The 24,010-nt window shown below is 38.9% G+C and overlaps 1 protein-coding gene across 1 annotated transcript in view; it reads right to left on the reverse strand.

Moving 5' to 3' along the window:
- Positions 1-24,010, reverse strand: part of ADCY1 (adenylate cyclase 1) — a 168,706-nt gene that overhangs the window by 109,120 nt on the left and 35,576 nt on the right. The window contains exon 2 of the mRNA XM_013197492.3: positions 16,297-16,446. Coding sequence (XP_013052946.2) covers positions 16,297-16,446 — 150 coding nt within the window. The remainder of the gene's footprint in view (positions 1-16,296; positions 16,447-24,010) is intronic.

A 24,010-nucleotide genomic window follows, 5' to 3' on the forward strand; every position in this document is an offset into this window, starting at 1 on the left:
CCAGACAGATACTGTAAGAAACTGTGAGAAACAATATCAAGAGCCTTGCTGAAATCCCCCAAAAAATCATATCAACTGGATTTCCTTGGTCAAGTAGGTAAGTAACCTTATCATAAAAGGATATTAAGTTTGTTAAACAAGACCTTCCCCTCATGAACTCATGTTGGCGGTGACCAATGACTGTGTTGTCCTCCAGGTGTTTTTGAGTAACTCCCAGAATAATCTTCTCCATAATTTTACCAGGTTCTTAAGTGAGATTGAAAGGCCTATAATTATTAGGGTCTTCTTTCTTGCCCTTCTTGGAAATTGGAACAATGTTTGGCAGTTTCCAGCCAACTGGGACCTCTCCAGGTTCCCAAACCTGTTGAAAATTAATTGAGAGAGGTCTTGCATCAGCCAGCTTTTTGAGCACCCTGGGATGAATCCTATCAGCCCCCACAGACATATGCATCCAGCTGGAGCAGCAAATCCCACACAAGTTTGGAGTTGTTTAAAAGCCCTTTATAAAGGAGGGAAGGAGAGAAGAAAGGAGGGAGGGAGGGAGAGAGGAGGGCTGTGTACTGCAGTACTGCCTTCCTGTGATTTCTCTTCCCTGAGAGGGCAAGTGGAAAGAAGCAAGCAGACAGCAGGGAGAATGCTGAAGGAACAGTTTCCATCATCTGCAGGCTCTATTCTGTCCAAACACTTTCTTCAACTTTCTCCAATACAGCGAAGCCAAGACATGCCTCTCAGCACAGTTCCCTCTCCCATCCCTGTCACTGTACTGGATGGTTTCTCCCACCCACACTCTGGCTCTACTTTTACTGGATCCCCCAGCATGTGTTCTTAATATATTTTTTTTCCCCTTTCTCCAAATGAAGAACATCCTGCCTATTTTGAAAACCATCACCATTCTTATTTTACTGTTTCTTCCAAACACTTGTGACTTTCTTAATGTCCTTTTGAAAATTTCATCTGGATTTATAATCATTTTATTCAGCTTCACAAACAATACTACCCAGCCTAATACCACATTCCATTCCTATTGCACAAAATGATTTATTTTGACATCTGTATGGGAAATGACTGATAGATTTTTCAAAACCCTTTAAAAAGCTGTAAATCATTTACAAACCCATTCTCCCTTCGTCAGAAAAACAGGCTTCAGTACAGTAAAATGTCTTAATGTTCACAGCCAGCATCTTCTCTTATCTTCCTCATTGCCTGCTGTGTAGTTGGGTGGCCCATGAACTAGATGTACTTGCTGGGCTTTTCCATGCTGAATTATTTTTCTTGTAGATTATCACATGAGATAAATAGAAAACAAAATGGAAATCTTCCTTACAGTCAGTGTAAATCATTTCATTGAAGGAAACAGTAGTCTCCACTGTTTCTGAGATACAGGAGAAAAGCAACCAGAGGAAGTGGAGCTGTGGCTTCTTGTGTTTCCTTGGTTTGTTGAACCTTATTGCTTGCAAGAGCCCTGTTCACTCATGTCACTGTATATGCATGTCTAGTAGAATTCATTCTGAGAACTAAGTTACAGTCTGGACCTGCTGAGGGGCCATGAAGAAAATTTTTGCTCATTATGTCTTGCAACCCCATGAGAATGGGCCTGTAATGGATGCAAGCCAGTCCATCTTATCCATCTTTGTCATGTTTCTTCTGAACTTCTGCTTACAGCCAAACTGCTGATCCTGCTGCCTTCATCCACCAGGGGATTCAGGCCCAATGTCTGGCTTGGAAGAGAGATTACTCAAAATGGGACTCAGTGGTTTCCAAGCTTGTGCTGGGGAAAGCAGTAGCTCTGGATGGTCCACCCTCACACTCCCTGACCCCTGGTACTAACCCATATTACTTAGGAAAGATTGCATACCCATGGTCTGTTGCTTTCTACATTTTCATAAGGACTTTAAAAACAAGCAAAAACAAAAATAAAAAAAGAAGCATGTAACATGTTTAGCACCTTTGCTTTCTGACTGATGTGATTTATTTATTTATTTATTATTATTATTATTTTATATAGTGACTGTCCAGTTACAATGGCAAACACGGAAAAGGAGCTCACTTAAAAAAAACATTTTGATCATCTACACTTAAAAGGATTATTATAATACAAAAATGAAATCTAATCTACTAGATTATGCAGTCAACAAAAGATCTTCTACTATTACAATTCTTAAATGGGAAGTGCCACCATATTTATTTATTTATTTATTTTTCTGGAGAAGACAAGCTTCAGGCACTCATAAAAAATGTTCTAGAGACTGTTTCAAAGTCAGCTCATGTATGTAATTTTGAGATTTGGCTTCTACTTTGTCATCAGAGACTACAAAGTACATCCTAAATATTACCTCCTGCTACCTAATTATACCTTGATAGATTGATTACTCTTGCATAATTTTAAAAGATATTGCTTAGTGTGTTTATGGTCTCTGTCATACCTATATTAAACTGTATATTCATTTTACAGTTTCCTTACAGAAACTGTAAGAAAAAAAAAAAAAAGAAAAGAAAAGAAAAGAAAAAAGAGAGAGGGAAAAGAAGCCTAGTGCACTGAAGAACAACTTTGTGTAAAACTACTGGGATTCTTTTATACTACCTGTAAGCTGGAAAATGAAGGCAGTATATTTCCTTCATACATTATTTTAAATTAAACTATACTTTGAAAAATGGACTGCTTTGTCTTCCAACTAAGTATGAAAAAAAAAGCACCGTTAAAGATGGTGATTTTTTGGAAGCCACAAGGTGGCAATGTTTCAGAACATTCATGAGATTACTTGAAAATTTCTATCGGTAAATCCTTGTTACAATCATAAACAAAACAGACCTTCCATAAAATTGCAGTCTAGTGCACTAATTTTGAAATGGTAAGAGGATGGCTAACAGCATACTATTATGGCACATGATCACACAATGCAAGATGGCTATGGTTAACCTATTTGTTTTTGTTTAAACAAGTGGAAGGCCGATATGTCATCAGCATAGTGTTTAATAAGGTATTGATAGACTCCGCATGGAAGATGACTATTTACAAGAATAAAACGAAGAAGGTAAGACTTACTGAAGGAAATAAGGGAGAGTGAAATCTTGGCTAAAATAGAGAGCAATGCACAGCATTGACTGTAGAAGTACTGGGCTGGAGAGTATCACAGAATCACAGAATCACAGAATCGTCTAGGTTGGAAGAGACCTCCAAGAACACCTAGTCCAACCTCTGACCTAACACTAACAAGTCCTTCACTAAACCATATCACTAAGCTCTACCTCTAAACGTCTTTTAAAGACCTCCAGGGATGGTGACTCAACCACTTCCCCGGGCAGCCCTTTCCAATGCCTAACAACCCTTTCAGTAAAGAAGTTCTTCCTAATATCCAACCTAAACCTCCCCTGGCGCAACTTTAGTCCATTCCCCCTCATCCTGTCACTAGGCACGTGGGAGAATAGACCAACCCCCACCTCGCTACAGCCTCCTTTAAGGTACCTATAGAGAGCGATAAGGTTGCCCCTGAGCCTCCTCTTCTCCAGGCTAAACAACCCCAGCTCCCTCAGCCGCTCCTCATAAGACTTGTTCTCCAGACCCCTCACCAGCTTCGTTGCCCTTCTCTGGACTCTCTCGAGCACCTCCATGTCCTTCTTGTAGTGAGGGGCCCAAAACTGAACACAGTACTCGAGGTGTGGCCTCACCAGAGCTGAGTACAGGGGGACAATCACTTCCCTAGCCCTGCTGGCCACACTGCTTCTTATACAAGCCAGGATGCTGTTGGCCTTCTTGGCCACCTGAGCACACTGCTGGCTCATATTCAGCCGACTATCAATCAATACTCCCAGGTCCTTCTCTGCCAGGCAGCTTTCCAACCACTCATCTCCCAGCCTGTAGCTCTGCTTGGGGTTGTTGTGCCCCAGGTGCAGGACCCGGCACTTGGCCTTGTTGAACTTCATACAGTTGGCCTCAGCCCATTGGTCCAGCCTATCCAGATCCTCCTGCAGAGCCTTCCTAACCTTCAGCAGATCAACACATGCACCTAACTTGGTGTCGTCCGCAAACTTACTGAGGGTGCACTCAATCCCCTCATTCAGATCATCAATAAAGATATTAAAGAGGACTGGCCCCAGTACTGAGCCATGGGGGACGCCACTAGTGACCAGCCTCCAACTGGAATTGACTCCATTCACCACAACTCTTTGGGCCCAGTTATCCAGCCAGTTTTTAACTCAACGAAGCGTACGCCAGTCCAAGCCATGAGCAGCCAGTTTCTTGAGGAGAATGTTGTGGGAAACGGTGTCAGAAGCCTTAGTGAAATCAAGGTAGACCACATCCACAGCCTTTCCCTCATCCACTAAATGTGTCATTTTGTCATAGAAGAAGATCAGGTTCGTCAAGCAGGACCTACCTTTCATAAACCCATGCTGACTGGGCCTGATCGCCTGGTTGCCCTGCAAGTGCCACGTGATGACACTCAAGATAATCTGCTCCATGAGATTCCCTGGCACTGAGGTCAAACTAATAGGCCTGTAGTTCCCCGGGTCTACCCTCTGGCCCTTCTTGTAGATGGGCGTCACATTTGCTAGCTGCCAGTCGACTGGGACCTCCCCTGATAGCCAGGACTGCTGATAAATGATGGAAAGTGGCTTGGCCAGCTCCTCCGCCAGTTCTCTCAGTACCCTTGGGTGGATCCCATCCGGCCCCATCGACTTGTGTACATCCAAGTGCTGTAGCAGGTCGCCAACCATTTCCTCATGGATTATGAGGGCTTCATTCTGCTCCCCATCCCCTTCCACCAGCTCAGGGCACTGGGTATCCAGAGAACAACTGGTTTTGCCGCTAAAGACTGAGGCAAAGAAGGCATTAAGCACCTCAGCCTTTTCCTCATCCCTTGTAACTAAGTTTCCCCCCACATCTAGTAAAGGATGGAGATTCTCCTTAGTCCTCCTTTTTGTGTTGATGTATTTATAAAAACATTTTTTGTTATCTTTAACGGCAGTAGCCAGATTGAGCTCCAGATGAGCTTTGGCCTTTCTAATTTTGTCCCTGCACAGCCTTGCAATGTCCTTATAGTCCTCCTGAGTGGTCCGCCCTCTTTTCCAAAGATTTTAAACCCTCTTTTTTTCTCCTAAGCTCGAGCCACAACTCTCTTGTTCAGCCAGGCCGGTCTTCTTCCGCGCCAGCTTGTCTTTGGGCATGTGGGGACAAACCATTCCTGAGCCATTAAGATTTCCTTCTTGAAGAGTGCCCAGCCTTCCTGGACTCCTCTGCCCTTCAGAACCACCTCCCAAGGGACTCTGCCAACCAGTGTCCTGAACAGCTCAGTCAGCCCTCTGGAAGTCCAAGACAGTGGTTTTACTGATCCCCTTCCTGACTTTGCCGAGAACAGAAAACTCTACTATTTCGTGGTCACTCTGCCCAAGACAGCTCCCGACCACCACATCTCCCACCAGTCCGTCAGTGTTTATGAACAGAAGGTCTAGCGGGGCACCTCCCCTGGTAGGCTCACTAACCAGCTGTGTAAGGAAGCTATATCCCACGCTCTCCAGAAACCTCCTAGACTGCTTTCTCTGGGCTGTGTTGTGCTTCCAGGATATGTCTGGGAAGTTGAAGTCCCCCATGAGAACAAGCGCGGATGATTTCACAACTTCTGCCAGCTGCCTGTAGAACTCCTTATCCGTCTCCTCATCCTGGTTTGGTGGTCTATAACAGACCCCCACCAGGATGCTTGCCTCATTGGCCTTCCCGCTGATCCTAACCCACAGGGACTCAACCTTGTCATTCCCAGCCTCAAGTTCCACAACATCAAAACACTCTCTAATATAGAGAGCCACACCACCACCCCTTCTGTGCTGCCTGTCCCTTCTGAAGAGCCTATAGCCAGACATTCCAGCACTCCAGTCATGAGAGTGGTTCCACCACGTTTCCGTGATGGCAGTATATAAAGTATATAACATTGTATATAGATACAGATAGATAGATGTATATAGATAGGTATATAAAGATACCATACACCTGTTTGAAGGTACAGGACAGCATATGAGAAGTAGAATGAGAAGAATGAGTAAACTTCAATAGCACAATCCACAAAAACACATGAGATAGGATGATTTGGAAACCTCTGCAAAGGAAAAAGCCCCAGATACCACTGACCATTGAATGACTATGAAGTCTTTATGAGATAATACCCTATAAAGGTAAGTGTGATGCTAGGATGGACTGAAAGACTGCTAGTAGGGTAACATTTAGATCAGCTCCATGAATCATTTTTGAACAGGAATGAAAGCAGAGAAGGGCTACGAGGACAAGCAATGAAACAAGAAGACTAGAAAGCATAGTCTGTTTTCCTGGTTGCCTTCATATCTATTAAATCAGAATTGTCTAGAAATATAACAGTAAGGATTAATACACAGTATAAACTGGCAATGAATATGTGACCAGCATCGGCATATCAATAATCTTTATACTTTCACCGCATATCCTTAATATTCACTTTCTCTGAAACCTAATGCAAAATTCAATGTCTACATATAAGCATTGTCTCCATATAAGCATTACAGTGAACATTACAGGAAAAAAGATGATACGCATTTCAGCACTGATTTTCTTTTCTGCAGAAAGCAGAAGCAGATGGAGGAAAACAAAATAAGGCGGGGGGTGAGGGTGGAGGGAGAAAAAAAAAAACAAACAGAAAAACTCTTCGCCTTTCTGCAGTGAACACTGAAAGGAAAGGAGAGAAAAAGTAGGAAGATTAGATAGCATTTTGGTAAACTAAGCAAGAGGTTCTTTCCTGGCTAGCTGCTAGTGCCAGTTTTTTAATTTCACAGCAAGAAAGGCTCACTGTGAGCAAAGGCTGCTTCCCCTCTCCTTCAGGAGCTAACCCTGCCTAAACAAAGTTTACAGAGAACAGGAAAATCAAAACACACCACTGCAAGAAGTTTCCACCAGATCCAGTCCTTGTCATCTTGTTGTTTCACCAAGTTCCTTTCTTTTGAAGATGTTAGGAAGGTGGCGTCACAAACAGGATCATCTTCATTGATACTGCTCCCTTCTAGGTTAAATTGAAGAGCAGAGAGCACTTCACTGGCTAACCACTGGTGTGCCATTTCCTCTGCAATTACAGATTTTCCTTCTTTCCAGTCCACAGCCATGTCTGGATTGTTCCACCACATAATAATGAGTTTTTGGGATAGACATGCATGCATTCCTCATAAAACAAACGTCATGGAGCTAAATTGTACTCAGGTTTAACCCACAATTACCTTGTCAAACTGGGAAATTCCTAGCCAGATGTGCTTGAAAAGAAGTAAAATCCTACATCAGTTTGTATCAAGGAGGTAATATGGACCAGAAACCTTGGAAAGAGATTAAATTATATGACAAACAGAAGCTCTTCACTCTACAAAAAGAAGTTTGGACGACAAAAACAAACAAACAAAAAGCAAAACAAGCCAGAACAACAACAAACAAACCAAACCAAACCAAAAACACAACAATAACAACAACCAAACACACACACACACACACACACAAAAGCCCTGTTCAGTATCCTTTTCATGGAGATAATCTGTGATTAAGGAGTAACACAGTAACTTGTGTAGTATTTTAAAACTGCACGTGCCACTAGGTGTAATGTGCAACATGTCTGTGGCAGACCTACTAGTCTGTGATATAACCACCTTCAATCTGAGAAGTAGCATAGGAAAATTATGCTAAGCTTCTGTTAAAGTGTTAGCTAGCTTTCAAAACAGTTGATACAGTTCTAGAAGTGAAAACAATTCTGTGGGAAACAATAAAAACACATGTAACAACTTTTCTAATGACATTTTAAAGCTCCTTATGAATTCCTGTTGCTGAGGGAAGAAAAACAAGTTATTCATGAGCTTGCATTACTTTATACTGTGCCATCCTACTAGAAGACATAAAACATTTAGTTGATTTGAAAATGTCTTCCTGTATTTCCATTCTGCAATGCACTTGTAGTATATACTGTACATAAGGCTAGGTGTAAGTACAAGTAGGCTGTACCCAAGGAGGAGCAGACTCCTGAGGACAGAAAAGCAGCCATGGCTCTTGTCATCCTTCTCCATATCAGAGGCTGCTAATAAAGAAAAGACTGAATGACAGCTACTGAAGGTGGTGCAAGGCACATTTCATCTTTCCCAGAGAAAATGCTGCCACCCGTCTCTATCACTCTCCCTCTCACTCTAGCAGAACAATAAAGCTGAGCTCTGCTGCACTCTTCATTTTAGCTTGGTGTCTTTCACCTGGTCCTCCCCTTCCCAGGATAGAAACTGCAGCAGGAGAAACATTACATCTTGCACAAATGTTGAGAAGATTCTGTGTGCATCTTTGAATGAGTGTCCACACAGCACTGCTGTTATGAATACTGACATTTAGAAATCATTCATAAGAAAGTACTTTTGAAGTACTTGTTTTAGTATTTAACTAAAGATCTGATGTACTATATCTAGGGTTATTATCTATAATTGTTTTCAATCATATTCATGATGTTATCTATTGAAAATTGTATGGTACTGTAATTTTAATAATTCAATTACAGTTTTGTGTGTTCTTATTTGTCTCTCATCCTCTGTTCTCTTTAATGGAAAACACAAGGAGCAACTGGAAAAAGAAATTGAAAACAATTCACGAAGAGCCAAACTCCTCCAACATATTTAATTGACTATTGTTTGAAGCAGAACATATTCAAAATTTCCCAGTATTTCTTTCAAAACTCCTAACAACCAAAGTATCAATAGGTTTTAGAATGATACAACTAGTATTTTTTAATTTCTCTATTTACATTTGTCTATTGTACTCATTGTAAGCCAGCATTCATTACAACATGTAAAAGCTTAATGTAGTTGCATGACTATATGTCTATATATCTATGAGGAAAAACAAGCCTCAACAAACAGCAATCTGACTCATCCCCCTGTTAGACTGAGTAACAGTGAGTATATAGACTTATAGCAAAAAGTTAAGTTCATATGTCAAATTTTCAGGCTTTAGAAATCTGTTTAGTTGGTACCCAGTATCAAAAATTAAATGGCTGATAACTGCTTTAATTTACATACTTGCTAACATAAGGAAGCTTTCAGGAGATGAATTAAAGCTGCGCCCAGTTACAGTACTGGTGTGACCTGCTGCTATAAGTGTGGCTTTTTAAAGGCTTTCATAGTTTTTCATATGATACCATATGTTACATTTTGCAAATTAAAGGCATGTGGATGGAGTAATATAATTACGATGTAATTAAAATATATGTACTTTGTATGATTTACAGCTGTATGTTCTTTCTTGCGTGTTATTGATTTTCTAGTTGCAAGGAATGTCTGTCTCTTGCTATACAGCCATGTAGCCCTAAGCTTAGGTGTCCTCCTATAACCACTCCCTGGGAAAACCTCAGCAGCAAGGTGTTCAGAATAGAAGGGATGAAGTGCCCTCACATGTGTCTATTACTACCAAGGATTACTGTTTATAGATTAGAAGGTCAGGTTACAAACCTCACTTGGCCAAAGTTAGGTAAGAATTCTAATGGTATGCCAAACAATGCAGCTTCTCGCACTATGTGCATTCCGATGAGAGGTTTAATCTGCATAAACACAAGTGCAATAGAGCTGAAAAATTGATACACATTTATTTGGTTGTTATATTCTGCCTTGCAAGGGGTACCAAGCAGTTCATAATAGCTTCAGGTTGAAGTTGAAACCTTCCACCTGAATGTTTGCTTGTAGCCTGAGTAGCCCTCAGTTTTATTATTTGCTGTATTAAGGATAGGTACGTATATGACTACTACAGGACTAGAGACTATCAGATGTTAGTCAGTGGAAAGCTTCTGAGCAATTTTTTCTTTTTACTGTTGTGTGGGAGAGAGTGATGTGCCTCTTTGCAACTCCATCCATCTGAGAAAGGTGGGAGATGGGCCAGGATTACCACCCAACAAAGTAAAGGTAGACAACAGTCTGACTCAGTTCCGCATAAGCATCTAAGTAGCCAAAGGCAATGAACAAAGCAGAGGCTGGGAGTCTGCATCTCTGCTGCTACTGCTATTTGGCTAAGAGGCATTGCTGACCAGCCTGTACAAGTGGGCCTGAAGCCCACCACTTCACATTTAGAATCTGAAATGGTAACACTCGTTTTCTCTTTGCCCTCATCCTAGAACAGGACAAATAGATTTTTAAAAGTGGATTACCGTTTGTAAGGTTGTAGTTTGGTGACACAAAAAAAAAATCAATTTTAAGCCTCCTCATAGCATAGAACACAACAGTGTTAATGTAGTACAGGCTCACTTGTCAGCTAAAATTAGTTAATCCACCCACATTTTTCAGAGATTGCATTGGCTAGCTTTCACAGAGGATCAGATATCATCTTGCCCTGCAATTTGTGTAACACCAGTATCACCTCCCTGTCGCATATTGGATAATTTAACAAGAACATGTTTTTGTGCCCACACATGTTCCAAATTTTTGCAGCAGGAAGATTTGCTGATATGTGTGGTCTTAAGCTGGGGAACTTAATTCTGACTCTATGTTCTTACTGGCAGGGCGCACTGGGCACGAACCTACAGATAACGTGCAGAGCCAATATGAATGATTATGGAAACAGGGCCTGTATTTTAATGATAAATTTCATATTTTGTTCTGAACTGCTGTGCAGAAAGTTGCAAGATTCTGAGAACAAAAAGGTGGGAAACAAGAAGAACCTGATTATGCATCGACAAGCACGCTGTCATGTACCCTAGAAATTAATTCTGTCTGAAGCTGTGCAAATATATTTTTTTTTCAGTTCCTTTTGCTGACCTGAGAAAAACAAAAGAAAAACCACACGCACACACAAACAGCAACCTGATATCTGTCACCAAAATGAAAGTCCAACACAGCATGCTTTGTTCAAACAATGTATTTTATTTCTTTTTTTTTCATAAATGTTTGAAATTAAATATAACAGACAAAATGACTGGAGGGTTGCTATGGGTTTCATACTTTTATCCAGAGATACAGGAGGCAGTAGAAACATACAAAATGTGGAAGATCTAGATCAAGTTATTTTGAAGGGGGGATCTGAACCCAGCAGGGATTTTAAATCCAAAATGCCCTAAACAGCAACTCAAAGTATGCTGCAATGAGACTCATTGTGTTTTTTTCAACACAGTTTCATTTTCTATGAATAGTTACTGATCAGATCTGTGACTTAGTGGTGTCCCAGTTACTATATGGAATGCTAAACATATTGCTCTAAAATGCAGCAGACACTTTAAAACATACACTTTCATTCACAGACATTTGTATGCACAATTCAGCATTGCATAAAGAGAATTTAGCTAGCTAGCTTCAAATGATCTTGTAAATGTACACAGCACTGCAGAGCAACACAGAGATGCTAGTCTGTCTCCCAGAACTAGCACTGTTCAAGTACTAGGAAGTACTGCGGTGTTATACTAACAAAGCAAACAGCCCTTCCGCTCAGCAAAATTAAATAGACTAGCTGGAGTGCTATGCTTCTGTCCCTGAGGGTAAAACACAACTGGCTGTGTCTGCCCGGTGCATCCTAACTCCCTGTAGTTTAGAGTCATAGAGTGCTTTGGGTTGGAAGAATCTCTGAAGATCACTTTTTTCTAACCCCCCTTCCATTGGCAGGAACACCTTTCCACTAGACCAGGTTGCTCAAAGCTCCATCCAGCCTGGCCTTGAACAATTCCGGAGATGGGGCATCCACAACTTCTATGGGCAATCTGATCCAATGCCTCATCAAACTCTGAGTAAAGAATTTCTTTCTTATGTCTAGTTTAAATTTACCCTCTTTTGGTTTAAAACCAAAACTCATCCTATCACTATACTCACTGATAAACGGTGCCTCTCCTGCTTTCTTGTAGGACCTCTTTTTGGTACTGGAAGGCCGCTATAAGGTCTCCCTGGAGTCTTCTCTTCTCCAGGCTGAACGACGCCAACTCCCTCAGCCTGTCTTTGTAGGAGTGGTGCTCCAGCCCTGTGATCATCTTTGTGGCCCTCCTCTGGACTTGCTCTAATACTTGGACTTGCTCCAATACTGGACTTGCTCTTTTTGGGCAGACCTGTGCGGTGCCAGGAGTTGGACTTGATGATCCTTATGGGTCCCTTCCAACTTGGGATATTCTATGATTCTATGATTCTAATACGTCCATGTCCTTCTTGTGCTGGGGGCCCCACAACTGAATGCAGTACTCCTGGCAGGGTCTTGTGAGAGCAGAGTAGAGGGGGACAATCACCTCCCTCGCCCTGCTGATCATGCTTCTTTTGAAACAGCCCAGGATACTGTTGGCTTTATGGACTGCAAGTGAACATTGCTGGCTCATTTTCAGCTTCTTGTCAAACAAAACCCTTGAGTCCTTCTCCTCAGAGCTGCTCTTATTACATTCTCCACCCAGCCTGTATTCATGCTTGGGATTGCCCTGACCCAGGTACAGGACCTTGCACTTGGGGTTTGGTCCTTTTTTCAGCTTCTTATGCTAGAGGCTGAAATAAATTTGTTTCATGCATTGTAGTGGAGTATAGAACTATTTCATGACAAGATGATTTTTTTTCCCCTTCATTTTTTCCCCTTCATTTTTTTCCCCCATCATCACATTCTGATTAGGAGCAAACACAAAAGTAAGTTTTAGGATGGAAAATAAAACAAATGATCTGCACAAGTTGCTTGAAAAATGGCCTTCTTTTCTAAACATATTTACATGTACTTCTGCAGTACCAAATCAGCAAAGACATCAAAGCTATTTTGTGGGGTTGGGAGGTTTGCGTAAACTCAAATTTTTATTTTTTTTTTCAGTATTCCTCATATGGAAACAACAAGAACTTTTCACATCAGCCTGTGCTGCAGCAAGTGCATTTAACTGATGGAAATTATATGCTTTTTCCCCAAATCCAGTGGATGAATATGCATAAAAATATTCTTATTATCAGGGAAAACAAGCAAACAAAAAAAAGAGCAATATTCTTTAAAAAATCAGCTAGGTTAGGAGTAGGAAATAACTTTCATACCTGGAGAGACTAAACAGGCTACAGTTCAGCTTGGAAAGAGAGATGAGCAGGGCTATGAGAGGAGTCTACAGTACCATGACAGTCACACAGAAGGTTATTATAGAATGACTACTCATAATTTATCACAAAAGAAGAGTGGAGAAGTACCCAGAGTACAAGTCATTAGATAACTAGCCTCTAGCAAATAAAATTAAGTTCTGTTTCACAATGCAGAATTAGAGTGAAGTTCACTATCACAAAATTGTGTAGAGGACAAAACTGTCTTTGCATTTTCAGGTATTACTCTGGTCTTTTCAGGTCTAAATTCTTGTGGATGACAAAACTCTCTTTCAATACACTGAAAGAGACACTAGAAAAATGGAAAATGGGCATGCTACCATCCTTTAAATACAGTGGTCAAGTTGCACTTCAGTTTAAAAGGGCCTTCAGAATTACAGTATTATCACTTGCTTGGAGTTATGGCACACTGTGGAGCCACCACACTGGGAATGAGTGTGACATGATGAGTTGCAGCTTCCTTTCTGTTTTCCCCTCTGAATGAAGCAGCAAGCACCCCACATCAGTAGCAGATCACTACTCTCTCTATGCTGAACATTTCACCCATTCTCCATTCCTGATTGCTCACTTAAAAAAAGATGAAGCAGTGTGTGGAAACTGCTTTCAGGATTGGTATATATATTGGATGTTTACACAGAGTCTTCAAGGGAGCAGGGTGATAACACCTTGCTTAGCATATAGTTAAGGGGTTATCTTAAATTAAGAAGTGAACACAAAGATACAGTGCAGTGGGAATAAAAGGGAAGTACCCAGGTGCTCTAATTGAATAGGAACAATGAAACACAGTTCCAGTTAGAGGGAAAAGGACCTACCTCACAATATTTGTTCAACTGCCTGCTCTGCAGGGAATAGTGTTGCTGCTGAAATTTATAGAAAACAAGAGAAGACAACTATTTCAGCAGAATGATTATAATTAGTCACTCATGTTCTAAAGCTTACTTGGTCTATGGCATTGGCTTCAGGTCTTACTCTTGACTTGCAAACTATCATTTATCAACATAACAAATGGATGATTCCACAATGGAGGGCAGTTATTTTTCATGACCATGGAGAACAGATAACATAATGAACATTAAACTGAATTAAAAACAAAAACAAACATAAAAAAACACACACAACAAAGAGTTAGTCTGCTTCCTTCTCCCCAGCAACACTCCTCTTTCAAAGCCTTTCTACAAACTCCTTCACAATGACTCTAAAAACACTACAACATGAGGTATACGTGATGATCTCTTGCTCCTAAAAATAGATTTAGCAAAATTATCACATGGTACTATTACTACAAATGCATTCCATATGAAGAGAATCACTGTAAGTAGGACACAAAGGAAGAAATCTCATTTACAGATGCAGCTGTAGTATCTGTCTCACACACTCAACACTTTAACTCCAAAATGCCGTTTATGATCAAAAGCCGAGAGTTTGTTCTTTCTTTTCCCATTAGAGACTTGCACAGAAATACCAGGGAAAGGTTTTAGTGGTTTTGATTACAATTCTCAATGTAGAAGGGCTATGCTATTTAGGTCAGAGCATTTAAATGAGACAAGAAAGTCTGATAATAAATTTTAATCCTTTTTAAATTTTATTGTTTGTAGCTCAGAAAACAAAAGCACACGGATGATCACAACTATTGAACTAGGTCAGAAAGTCTTTTTATCCTCAAAAAAACCTTGAATATTTGCAAGTAACTGGAAACTTGGGCTATGTTATTCCACAGAAACTATGGATTGAGGTTGTAGCTTGAAATCAGATAAATCTTACCTTGATTTTAGAAGTATTCTAGTGTAGTGTAAAAGCAGCCATAGAAAGTATTTCAATGATACTTTGTCATCTCGTTAGCCTATTTCACAACTGCATTGAGTTTTATGCATATTGCATAAAGTTAGTTTCACACACATAGGAGAAAAGTGAATTCTCTTCATTGACCTTTACACTGCATTGGAAAGTGATTTACAGGATTCTTGGGTTATAATATAAACAATAATGGTAGTTATGTATAAGGCTTTTTTTCCTTTCTTATGTTTATATATGCATGGATAAAATATAAAATAAGATATAATGTTAACGTTCTAAATACAGAAACAAAGAAGTCAAGTATGATTTTCATGTTGGATCCCAGAAGCAGGTTTTCAGATGCATAAATGGCAAACAGTTGCCTAAACCCCATGAAATTTCACTTCTGGCACATTTATGCCTTTGAAAATCCTCAGCTTGAGATTACAAAAGCCCAGAATCAAACCTAAAGTCTTTAATGTTAATGCCATTCTTACGTGGCCACCAAAGACATAAACTTGTTCAAAGAAGACATCTACTTATGTACGTTTAGGTCATAAAAATGTATTCACTAAATCCATATCAGGACAGTTCTTAAGCACCTACATTATTTCAATATAGGAAATTGGAAGCGAAGTGTGTGAAGCACTCATGCTTTGAGAACACCAACATCTTCTATAGTTGAATACCACTTAACTCCTCTATTGGCATAAGTTACCATAATTCCACAGAAGTCAATGAAGCTAAAGAGCTTCAGAGCTGCAAAGCATGTACCTCTATTATCACGTAGACAGAAAAAATCAGACTGATTCAAAGTTTACAGAATCAACATCTGTTAGTGGGTTTAAGATTCAAACCTCTGAGTATTATCTGAACAGAAAGCTCTGCAATATAGCAGTTTTTCTCATCATTTCCAAAACTACTCGGAAGACTGATTCAACTGTGTGAAATAAAACATCAGATTAATTAATGTGGCTTTAAGAAAAGGAATAGAATGTTATGATTCTTATCCATATATATATCAATGTAGTTCCTTCTCCCCAAAATGTAAGGACATCTTTTGTTCTTATGTGTCATGAATGTAAACAGGATATAGCACACAGGAGAGAAATTTTTACAGCATATCTAACACCTACCCAATATTAACCGTGGGGGGGGGGGGGGGGAAATATACATACATATATAGTAGTATGCAGTAGTCTGTTAGTTTTTCCTCAGCACTAAAAAACATTCACTCTGGTGTTGGAGCTTATGGTAGCTGTGTGGTAAGACTGTACCTTTTATGTGTGATGAAGCGTGAAACACTTGCATGCGTTGAGAAGAAAGAACTAAGGCAGGCGGGGGAGGAAGCATTCTTCCTTCACGGTAGAAATGCACACACTTCCTACCATACACTCAGCAGCAATGTCCTGACCTCCAGTTCATGTAACTATAATGATCTCAGAAGAAACAGAGAAAAAGAAAAAAGTCTTAGAAACTGACCTGTTTTTCATTTTCATCCTCCAGCCTCAGCCTGTCCTCTATGCAGTTCCTGGCCTGAAGGAATGCCTTCCTCTGAGCCCTTTCTGTCAAAATCCTCACAAAGACCCCATACAAATTTACACTGACAAAAAGGATTGCATTGGCCACAAGCTGTAAGGAAGAAAGAAAAATAAATGAATATTTTAAAATACAGTTGTTGTGTTTTTTTTTTTTATTCAGTTATTTTATTTTACATTTCTGCTCAGCAAAATAAATTGAAAAGAAAAGCATGTTCTTCAAAACATTCTGCCTTGCTAGTCATGTCACTGAAACCCTTTCTCGTAGCCCAATTGTAGAGAAACAATAATAGCAGCTACCACAAATCCAAGCAGGCAATATTGCATGATACAGAACTTTACATCTGCTGAAGTGAATTTCTCCTATGATGATCTATAGCTTATCACTTTCATGCAGCACCAGTTCTTTCATCAGTTCATTGGAAGATCTATCTATCTAGTAAGGAGACTAGTACCTTCAGCATTTAATTAATTGCATGATGCTCATAAGACAGAAATTGTATCCTATACCCCAGTAATTTAGGAAAATTATTGTTCCTTTTTTTTCAGTTGAGAAGTGAGGCACTGTCAAAATCTGTAACTAAATCAAAATGTATTACTTAGTAAAACAATGAAATATAAAATGTATTACTTGGTAATGCAAAATCAAAACTTATTGCTTGGTACCCCAAGCTTTCACATTGTTAAGTTTGCACTTGGAAAATCTCTCCCCACATCCATATTGTTACTGAGCTTTTTTTTTTTTTTTGAGAAGTCTCCCCAAAATATTGTTGATGCAATTATTCAGTGTACCTGCCAGAAGATGCCAAGGGCTTTCAAATGGTGCACAAAATGCTTGTACCATCTACACAAGCCAAGACACATGGAAATGCTAATAGCAGGAGCAATGAATTACCTTGGAATTACTTCCATGAATGGTGCTTTGATGAACAACACATAAAAGATCCAACTGACCTTCTGATTATTTTTATTTCTTTTTATGATATGTGAGTAAAGTTAATTAAACTAATGTAAGTAACTCAACACTGGCTTGCATACCACTTCCCTACCCAAAACAACCCAATCCAAGTTCATCCAAGTTTCTCACTGCATCTCTGATATCTGAAGCCATGATACAGTTACAGAGTAAGGATGTTAATGAAAACTTGCATTATCTAAGTGTCTTTAGATAGTAAATTTTGCAATGCAATGTTTGTTTAGAAAGAAGGCAAAGAGTCCTATTTACCTACTACCTTTTGAGTCTCATTCTTCATATTAACCTTAATTACCAAAAAGTCTTGATGAGGATTCATGGAACTCAGGAATTCCAAAATTTCAGTTGGCAGTTAAATTTGCCAAGATGGGTTACAACAAGAACAAAGAAAGACATTACAGTAAATAACATGAATCATGTAAAATTCCTATGCATCTAAAATTGTTCGTAAAGACCATATAACTGATGTTTATTTCTCATTTCACGGTATATATTTCTAGCTAGTACATCTCTAATGTTGCATGCTGTGCTACTGTAAACCAAAGAGAAGCCCACTGCCCACGTTTGCACTGCATGGTGAGGCCAGCTGTGCCAACAACACAATCAAATTAAAAAAATAAATAATAAAACTAGTGGAAAAAAATGATGCATTGTAGAGAATGCTTACCAGCTTTCATGGGTGTAGGGCTGAAAGCTAGAACTCAGCCAATAGGGTAAGCAAAGATTCAGAATGATATCCAGAAACTTCCTGCTGACTTTTGAGAGCCCTTGGAAAACGTTTTATCTCACAAAAATAAGAAATATGTTTCTCATGTGTAAATGATGGTAATAATACATCTACATCTCCTGTGATCTCAGTATAATAGGGTGAACTGAAAGATCCATTTGGTGGGTTTTCCAGACCTTCATGGATTCATAATTCCTCCAACTTTTTTCCTTAATATCTGGTTGTGATGAACTAAGAGGACAACACCAACCATTTTCCTTCAAAAATTCTCACTAGCACAAAATCAAATGATAACCTGCAACAACAAAAGGGATCTGTCCCTAGCATTAGTGTTTCCCTTCTCCTCAGATATCCAAAAAGAAACACTTATCTCCCAAGAGATAATATGATTAAAGAATGGTGTTGTGGCTTCCTCTTGAGAAGTGCAAAATGTGGATTCAAATGTTATCAGTCAGATGAAATTCAATCTAATAATCTCATGTACTGGTTACTTGTATGCCAATTCTTATAAGTAGTAATAGAAATGTAAAATTTTGAAGATGAAAAGCAGCACACAAACATTATTTCATGAAAGAGATGAGCATAGTCAGCAGTTCCTATCATGCTTTATTTTGCTTCATCACACAAGCCTGTTTGAGATATAACAGTTTTCAGCAGAAATTAAGTACCAGTAAATTAAAATTTCTGTAGAAATTCCAGTATAACCCTATTTTTAGACACACCAATGCTGCTATACTCACCTTACCCCTGCATTTTGTCATGCTTGAATGTAACGACAACAGTACGCTGTAAAGCTAATTCTTAGAAGCTCAGTGGAATAAAAACAGAAAGGATTTGTAAAGGCCATATTTGGAGGCAGTAGACAGAGATAAAAAAAATAAACAATCAAGTGTTACAGGCAAAGCAACTGCTTGACCCTGTATATATAGAAAATAGCTGTTAATAATGCTGCAAAATTAATACTATCTTTAGGTACTGATATTGGAGTGACTTAAAACATAAATAATTACTTTCAGAAAAAAAAAAAGTGTCAACTTGGTTTCTGGTCTTCAACTGAAAGCAGTAAAATATATTTTAACAACCTATCAGATGTTCTGTGATTGCTATTATGATTTCACTCAAGCAATGATGATCACCTGGACTTGAGGTAACCAATAGGTGGATTCCTGCAATCATGCAACCACTTTCAGACTCAGCAGGGTCAGAAATTTTCCAACATGCTTTGGATACTTTAAGATAAAACAGCTTAGCTGTCAGTTCTGGCCTGTGGGGAATCATGAAAAGTGATAAAGCAAGTAAAAGATTCATAGATTTCAAAATGTGAGAAAAGAAAGTAGGGCAGATTGTCTCCTGAGGTAGGAGTTCTTCCCCTCCACAATCTTTCTGCGTATTTACTACTTTTTCCTCAATTGCAAACTACATACATTCTTCTCTGTAGGTTTCTCAAATATATGTCACTCCCATAGTCCCTTTCATTTCAATATGTAAGCACGTATATTGCTCTCTATATAAACATAACTTACACACATTATCTGACATAAATCAAGGAAAGACCGAGAGACATACTTTTAACACAAATCGATTTTAAGATTTATTGAAGCATCTGAAACTGCTGAAATATCAAGGAGTTTCATTTTAAAACCTTTCTACATTATTCATTATATTGCTGCTTAGTATCAAAAAGAGTGCTCTTCAGATTTCACCACCATCTCCTATTTACATAACTACAGAAGGAATAATTTACTTAATGTAACACACAGTAATTTAAAGATATTTTTATTCTACGACTTCTTTCAAACTGTTACCCATACTGCGATAATTGGCCAGCCAGAATAACAAAAATGCTTCAGAGACATGAAAGACAATTTCCAGTTTTGATTGCTGTCTTATCCTCTGCAAGAAGTATGCTGCACTTAGCAGCATTGAGCACCTTGAGCTTTAAGCTTCTCTATATCTTAGCAGGGTACTACCTCCATCTCTGGATAGACTGTCTGCCATGGTTCCTTGTGCTCACTCTAGTGGTTGTTATCAAAGGCAGACTTCTGACACTTCTGACACGGAAAGGTAGTTCTTATAAGCTGTCTAGTCACTGAAGAGGGACTGACAGCTCCAGCAGATACTTTAACCTAATTTCTATTCTTCCTGTATTTTCTTCATTGACTTACTTGGGTCTAAAGTTAGTTTTGGTAAGGAATTTGGTAGGGAATTCCGAATATGCAGTGGAGCAATTCCCATCAAGGAGTGGGCAAGTAATTCTGGAGATACACATACACATGCACAGGGATCAAAGAGTTCAGTTAATAAGCTGCTATTATTATTATTATTATTAATAATTATCATTATTTTCATAGTCATCTCCCACTTCTTGAATGTCCCTTGGGTTTAGCTGAGAGACTCTTCAAAGTGTCTCTCAAAATTTTTTTCTCTCTCTCTGCTACTCTAGATATATTCTATCTCCACTTTTTTTTTCCTTCAAAGCAACAAACTTATGTGTATGTTCATTCATGTTCTTTCTCTCTCTTAAACGTTGAGAACTCTGTCTGCAAATGACCTATTAATTACCTTTTAAGAAGACTCTGTTTTCTCAACAGTCTAATTTTGCTATGAGATGAACAGTAGCATAGTAGACAGTTCAAACCTGAGGCTGGTTTCCACTATGGAGTTGCTTTCTGTTTGTCTCACAAAATTGCCTCACAGAAAAATAAGGCTACTTCACTAAGGTGTAAATGGCTTCTGGATCATCTGAATACTTTTTTACAAGGTGACATTCATATGAATGGATATTAAAATACCCAACTGAAGTAGACTAAATGAGAAGTATAAATTATTAGAGAAGAAAACTTAAGGAACTTCATTCTGCTTTCTGGGTTTGTGATTTGAGTGGGACTGAAAATGAATTTCTATAGTAACCACTCCCAAATCATAACTCAGTAGCTAAAATCAATATTTAATTTATCAGCATCATGGTTTAACATAGTGTCCCAAAAAATAAAGGAGACTGGAATAGGTAGTATACGTGGAGAGCTGCTCCAGGTGAAGGCTGAAATCTGCTGAAAAAACAGAAGATCAAGATGATTCTTACATGTCTTAACCCTCAGAGATCTGAAAAAAAATAAAGGTATGGAGGGCCTGAATTCTACTTCCAGTTCTTTGTGTTGATTGAGTTCAACTACAAGTAATTTCTGTGCCACAGTTGTTTCTATTATGCAGATAATGTAACATTTACTCATTCTGTCAAAACACTTAGACATAGCAATGAAATGAGTTATTCTAAGATATAAATGTCTATTGTGAGGCATGCCTCTAAGGAGTCATAAAAAGATCATAAAAAGATTACCAAAATGAGTCAGTGCTTCGTCCATTACAATGGTTGAAGAGCAAAGCAATACTGTGTTGTTCATTGAAATTGTTGATATCGTGAACAAGACCCTTCAAAAGTTTAAATAAAAATAATTTCTCTTTTTCCAGTTATGGAAAATTACAGCAGTGTTTTATTTACAGAACAAGAATGCGTAGAAGAGAAAGTGCAATTGCTTCTTGGTCTTGACATGGCTTTGTTAAATCATTTACTTAACTCACTTTGCAACCTTTTGAGAACACTTAGTTACTACTTCTGCTTCCTCCTTTTGCTGAAGTGGCATATCACAGGAGCAGAGAATTGCTCCTTAGCTCTTGCTGTGTCCCAGAAACTATGCCCTGGTACCAAAGAAGTCAGCCAAACAAATCTCCAGATTAAAAAAATGTATTCCCTTTCTGAATAAACAGTCCTCTCTTACTTCTATTAGTTTTTGTCCTAGTTTCTTTATATAACATACTAAGAAAACGTGTTCTGCTGTGCTATTCTCCATGGTTCACCTCTTAATTTGCACCCCCTCCAGAATCTATAGCATACGCTAAGAGGGGATTAGTGACAAGTAAGCCTTGACAAGCATCAGCCTCAGCCTTCCTAGCCATTAGTTTTCTCATTCGTGTGGTCAAACCCTGTTTTATAGATGAGCATGCAGCAGCAAACATGGAAGTTACCAATCATCCAATGATGGGTGAAAATTGTTCTGCATCATAACTGTCTAGTGTGTGCATGTCAGGGCTAGCACTGAAGGGCAAACTGAGTCCAGAAAAAAAAGTTCTAAACACAAAAATACTCTTTTAGAAATGGTTGGCCCAACTATTTATAGCTTTAACATCTGAAGCTTGCCAAGTATATAGCACTAAGCTGTTGCATTTCAGAAATTTCAAAAAACAACAAGAAAATGATCTGATTTGTCTCTGTTGTTATACACAACATGTGAATATTAATATTCTTTTGTGAGTTGATTCCTGACAGCATGTGAAGAACATTTTTAATTTAATTTATTTCTCTTGGTTTCATGTTTCTATCTTTAAATCCAGTTAAATTAGCAATATTTTCATATATCAATGCAGATCTTGCAGATAAATAATTGCAGGTTACATGTACGCACATCAACAAATTCTCTCCAAAGCCAACATAACTACTGGGGCTACTGGGGACAGAAAAGAATATCTGAAGAATATTATATATGAAGCCAAAACAATTTCCCACTCATCCAGACAGATCTGTCAAGCATAGGTGCACACGAGAACTGGATGATCTCCATGGTTTTTCACTATGAGAGAGGCTATGAAAGGCTGTCAGATATGATATGATGATATCACAGCGTAGCTTTCTCTTGCTGTTATATTATGGTATTGAAGTCTAGAGTATGCATCAGGTCCACTGCAGGTTCATATAACTTAAATCTAATTATATGGTCTCAGTCACTTCCATCTGAGAAAATCTGACACGATGAGCTGCCCACAAAAAAAGTAAAAATATTCTTGCAAACTGGACTATGTCATATTCCACAAATTTCTCTGTGCTGAGAGAAGAGATGCATGTGTTTCCTATGCTTCTTTCCTGAGTTTGCCCTTACACTCTTCTATAGTAACTGGTAAATCACCATAGAACAAATAAGGCTTAGTGCTTCGGGGTGGTTTGTTACGGTTGGTTTTGTGGGTGGTGGTTGTTGTTGTTGTTGTTTTGATAATGCAATTGTTCTCAAGCATTGTAAATAGCTGTTAGCTATCACAAAAGAATACATTGCCAAAGCTGTTTGAAATAATTTCTGTAGAAATTACATTCTGCATATTTTTATTAACTTGAGCATGTAATTTGCACTTGTTTGACAAAGGCCAGGAGATCAGTCCCTGAAGTTGTTCTGCATCAAACAAAAATCTGCAGCTTTCTCCCCTTTCTGCATTTGTCAGTACAATGTTATGTTATGGAATTACAGCATAGTACAGAAAACTATTGTCCAACATTTGTTTGTATTTGTTATATGCAATATCTGGTTCCTTTTCAAGACTTGTTCCCGTGCAAAGATTCATCTGAACATCTTAGTATATATGATTTTCTTTAAAAGTTGTAATAACTATACACAAAAATAATGACTTGTGGGACTATACAGTCCAAGCTAGTTTGAGACGTTCTTTGGAACTAGAGTTGCTAGGTGACTGGACCTTCAGATCTTAAATGCAATTTTTCTTCATTGGAGTCCTGTGAATGGCTGAGAAATGGTACGTAGCAGCTTCATTCTGGCACCTGGCTGCTGTAGATAGGACACATTTCTTATCTAGTGTATAGCTGTTAAAGGCATAAAACAAGGCCATGACTTCAGTTCAGCAAAGAGCACTATGTTTTCAGATTGCTTTAGTAACAACCCAGAAGGAAGAGTGCAACAGCCTCCTTCTGAGTCTCCCTGCCACGATCATTTCACAGCTGAATGTTTGTGTCATTGGCAAAGTGAACTCAGCACAGTCTTATGTTCCAATGGCATGATTTGGTTATCTTACTATCTGTAAAATATACTCCATAGTGTCCCTCTAACAGAATCTGGTTTACTGAATATTGATAAGTACTCATCAGGCTTCTGCATGCTCTGGCAGCTGATGCGCATTTCC

This window comes from Anser cygnoides, chromosome 2, assembly GCF_040182565.1.
Source record: "Anser cygnoides isolate HZ-2024a breed goose chromosome 2, Taihu_goose_T2T_genome, whole genome shotgun sequence".
Lineage (NCBI taxonomy): Eukaryota > Metazoa > Chordata > Aves > Anseriformes > Anatidae > Anser > Anser cygnoides.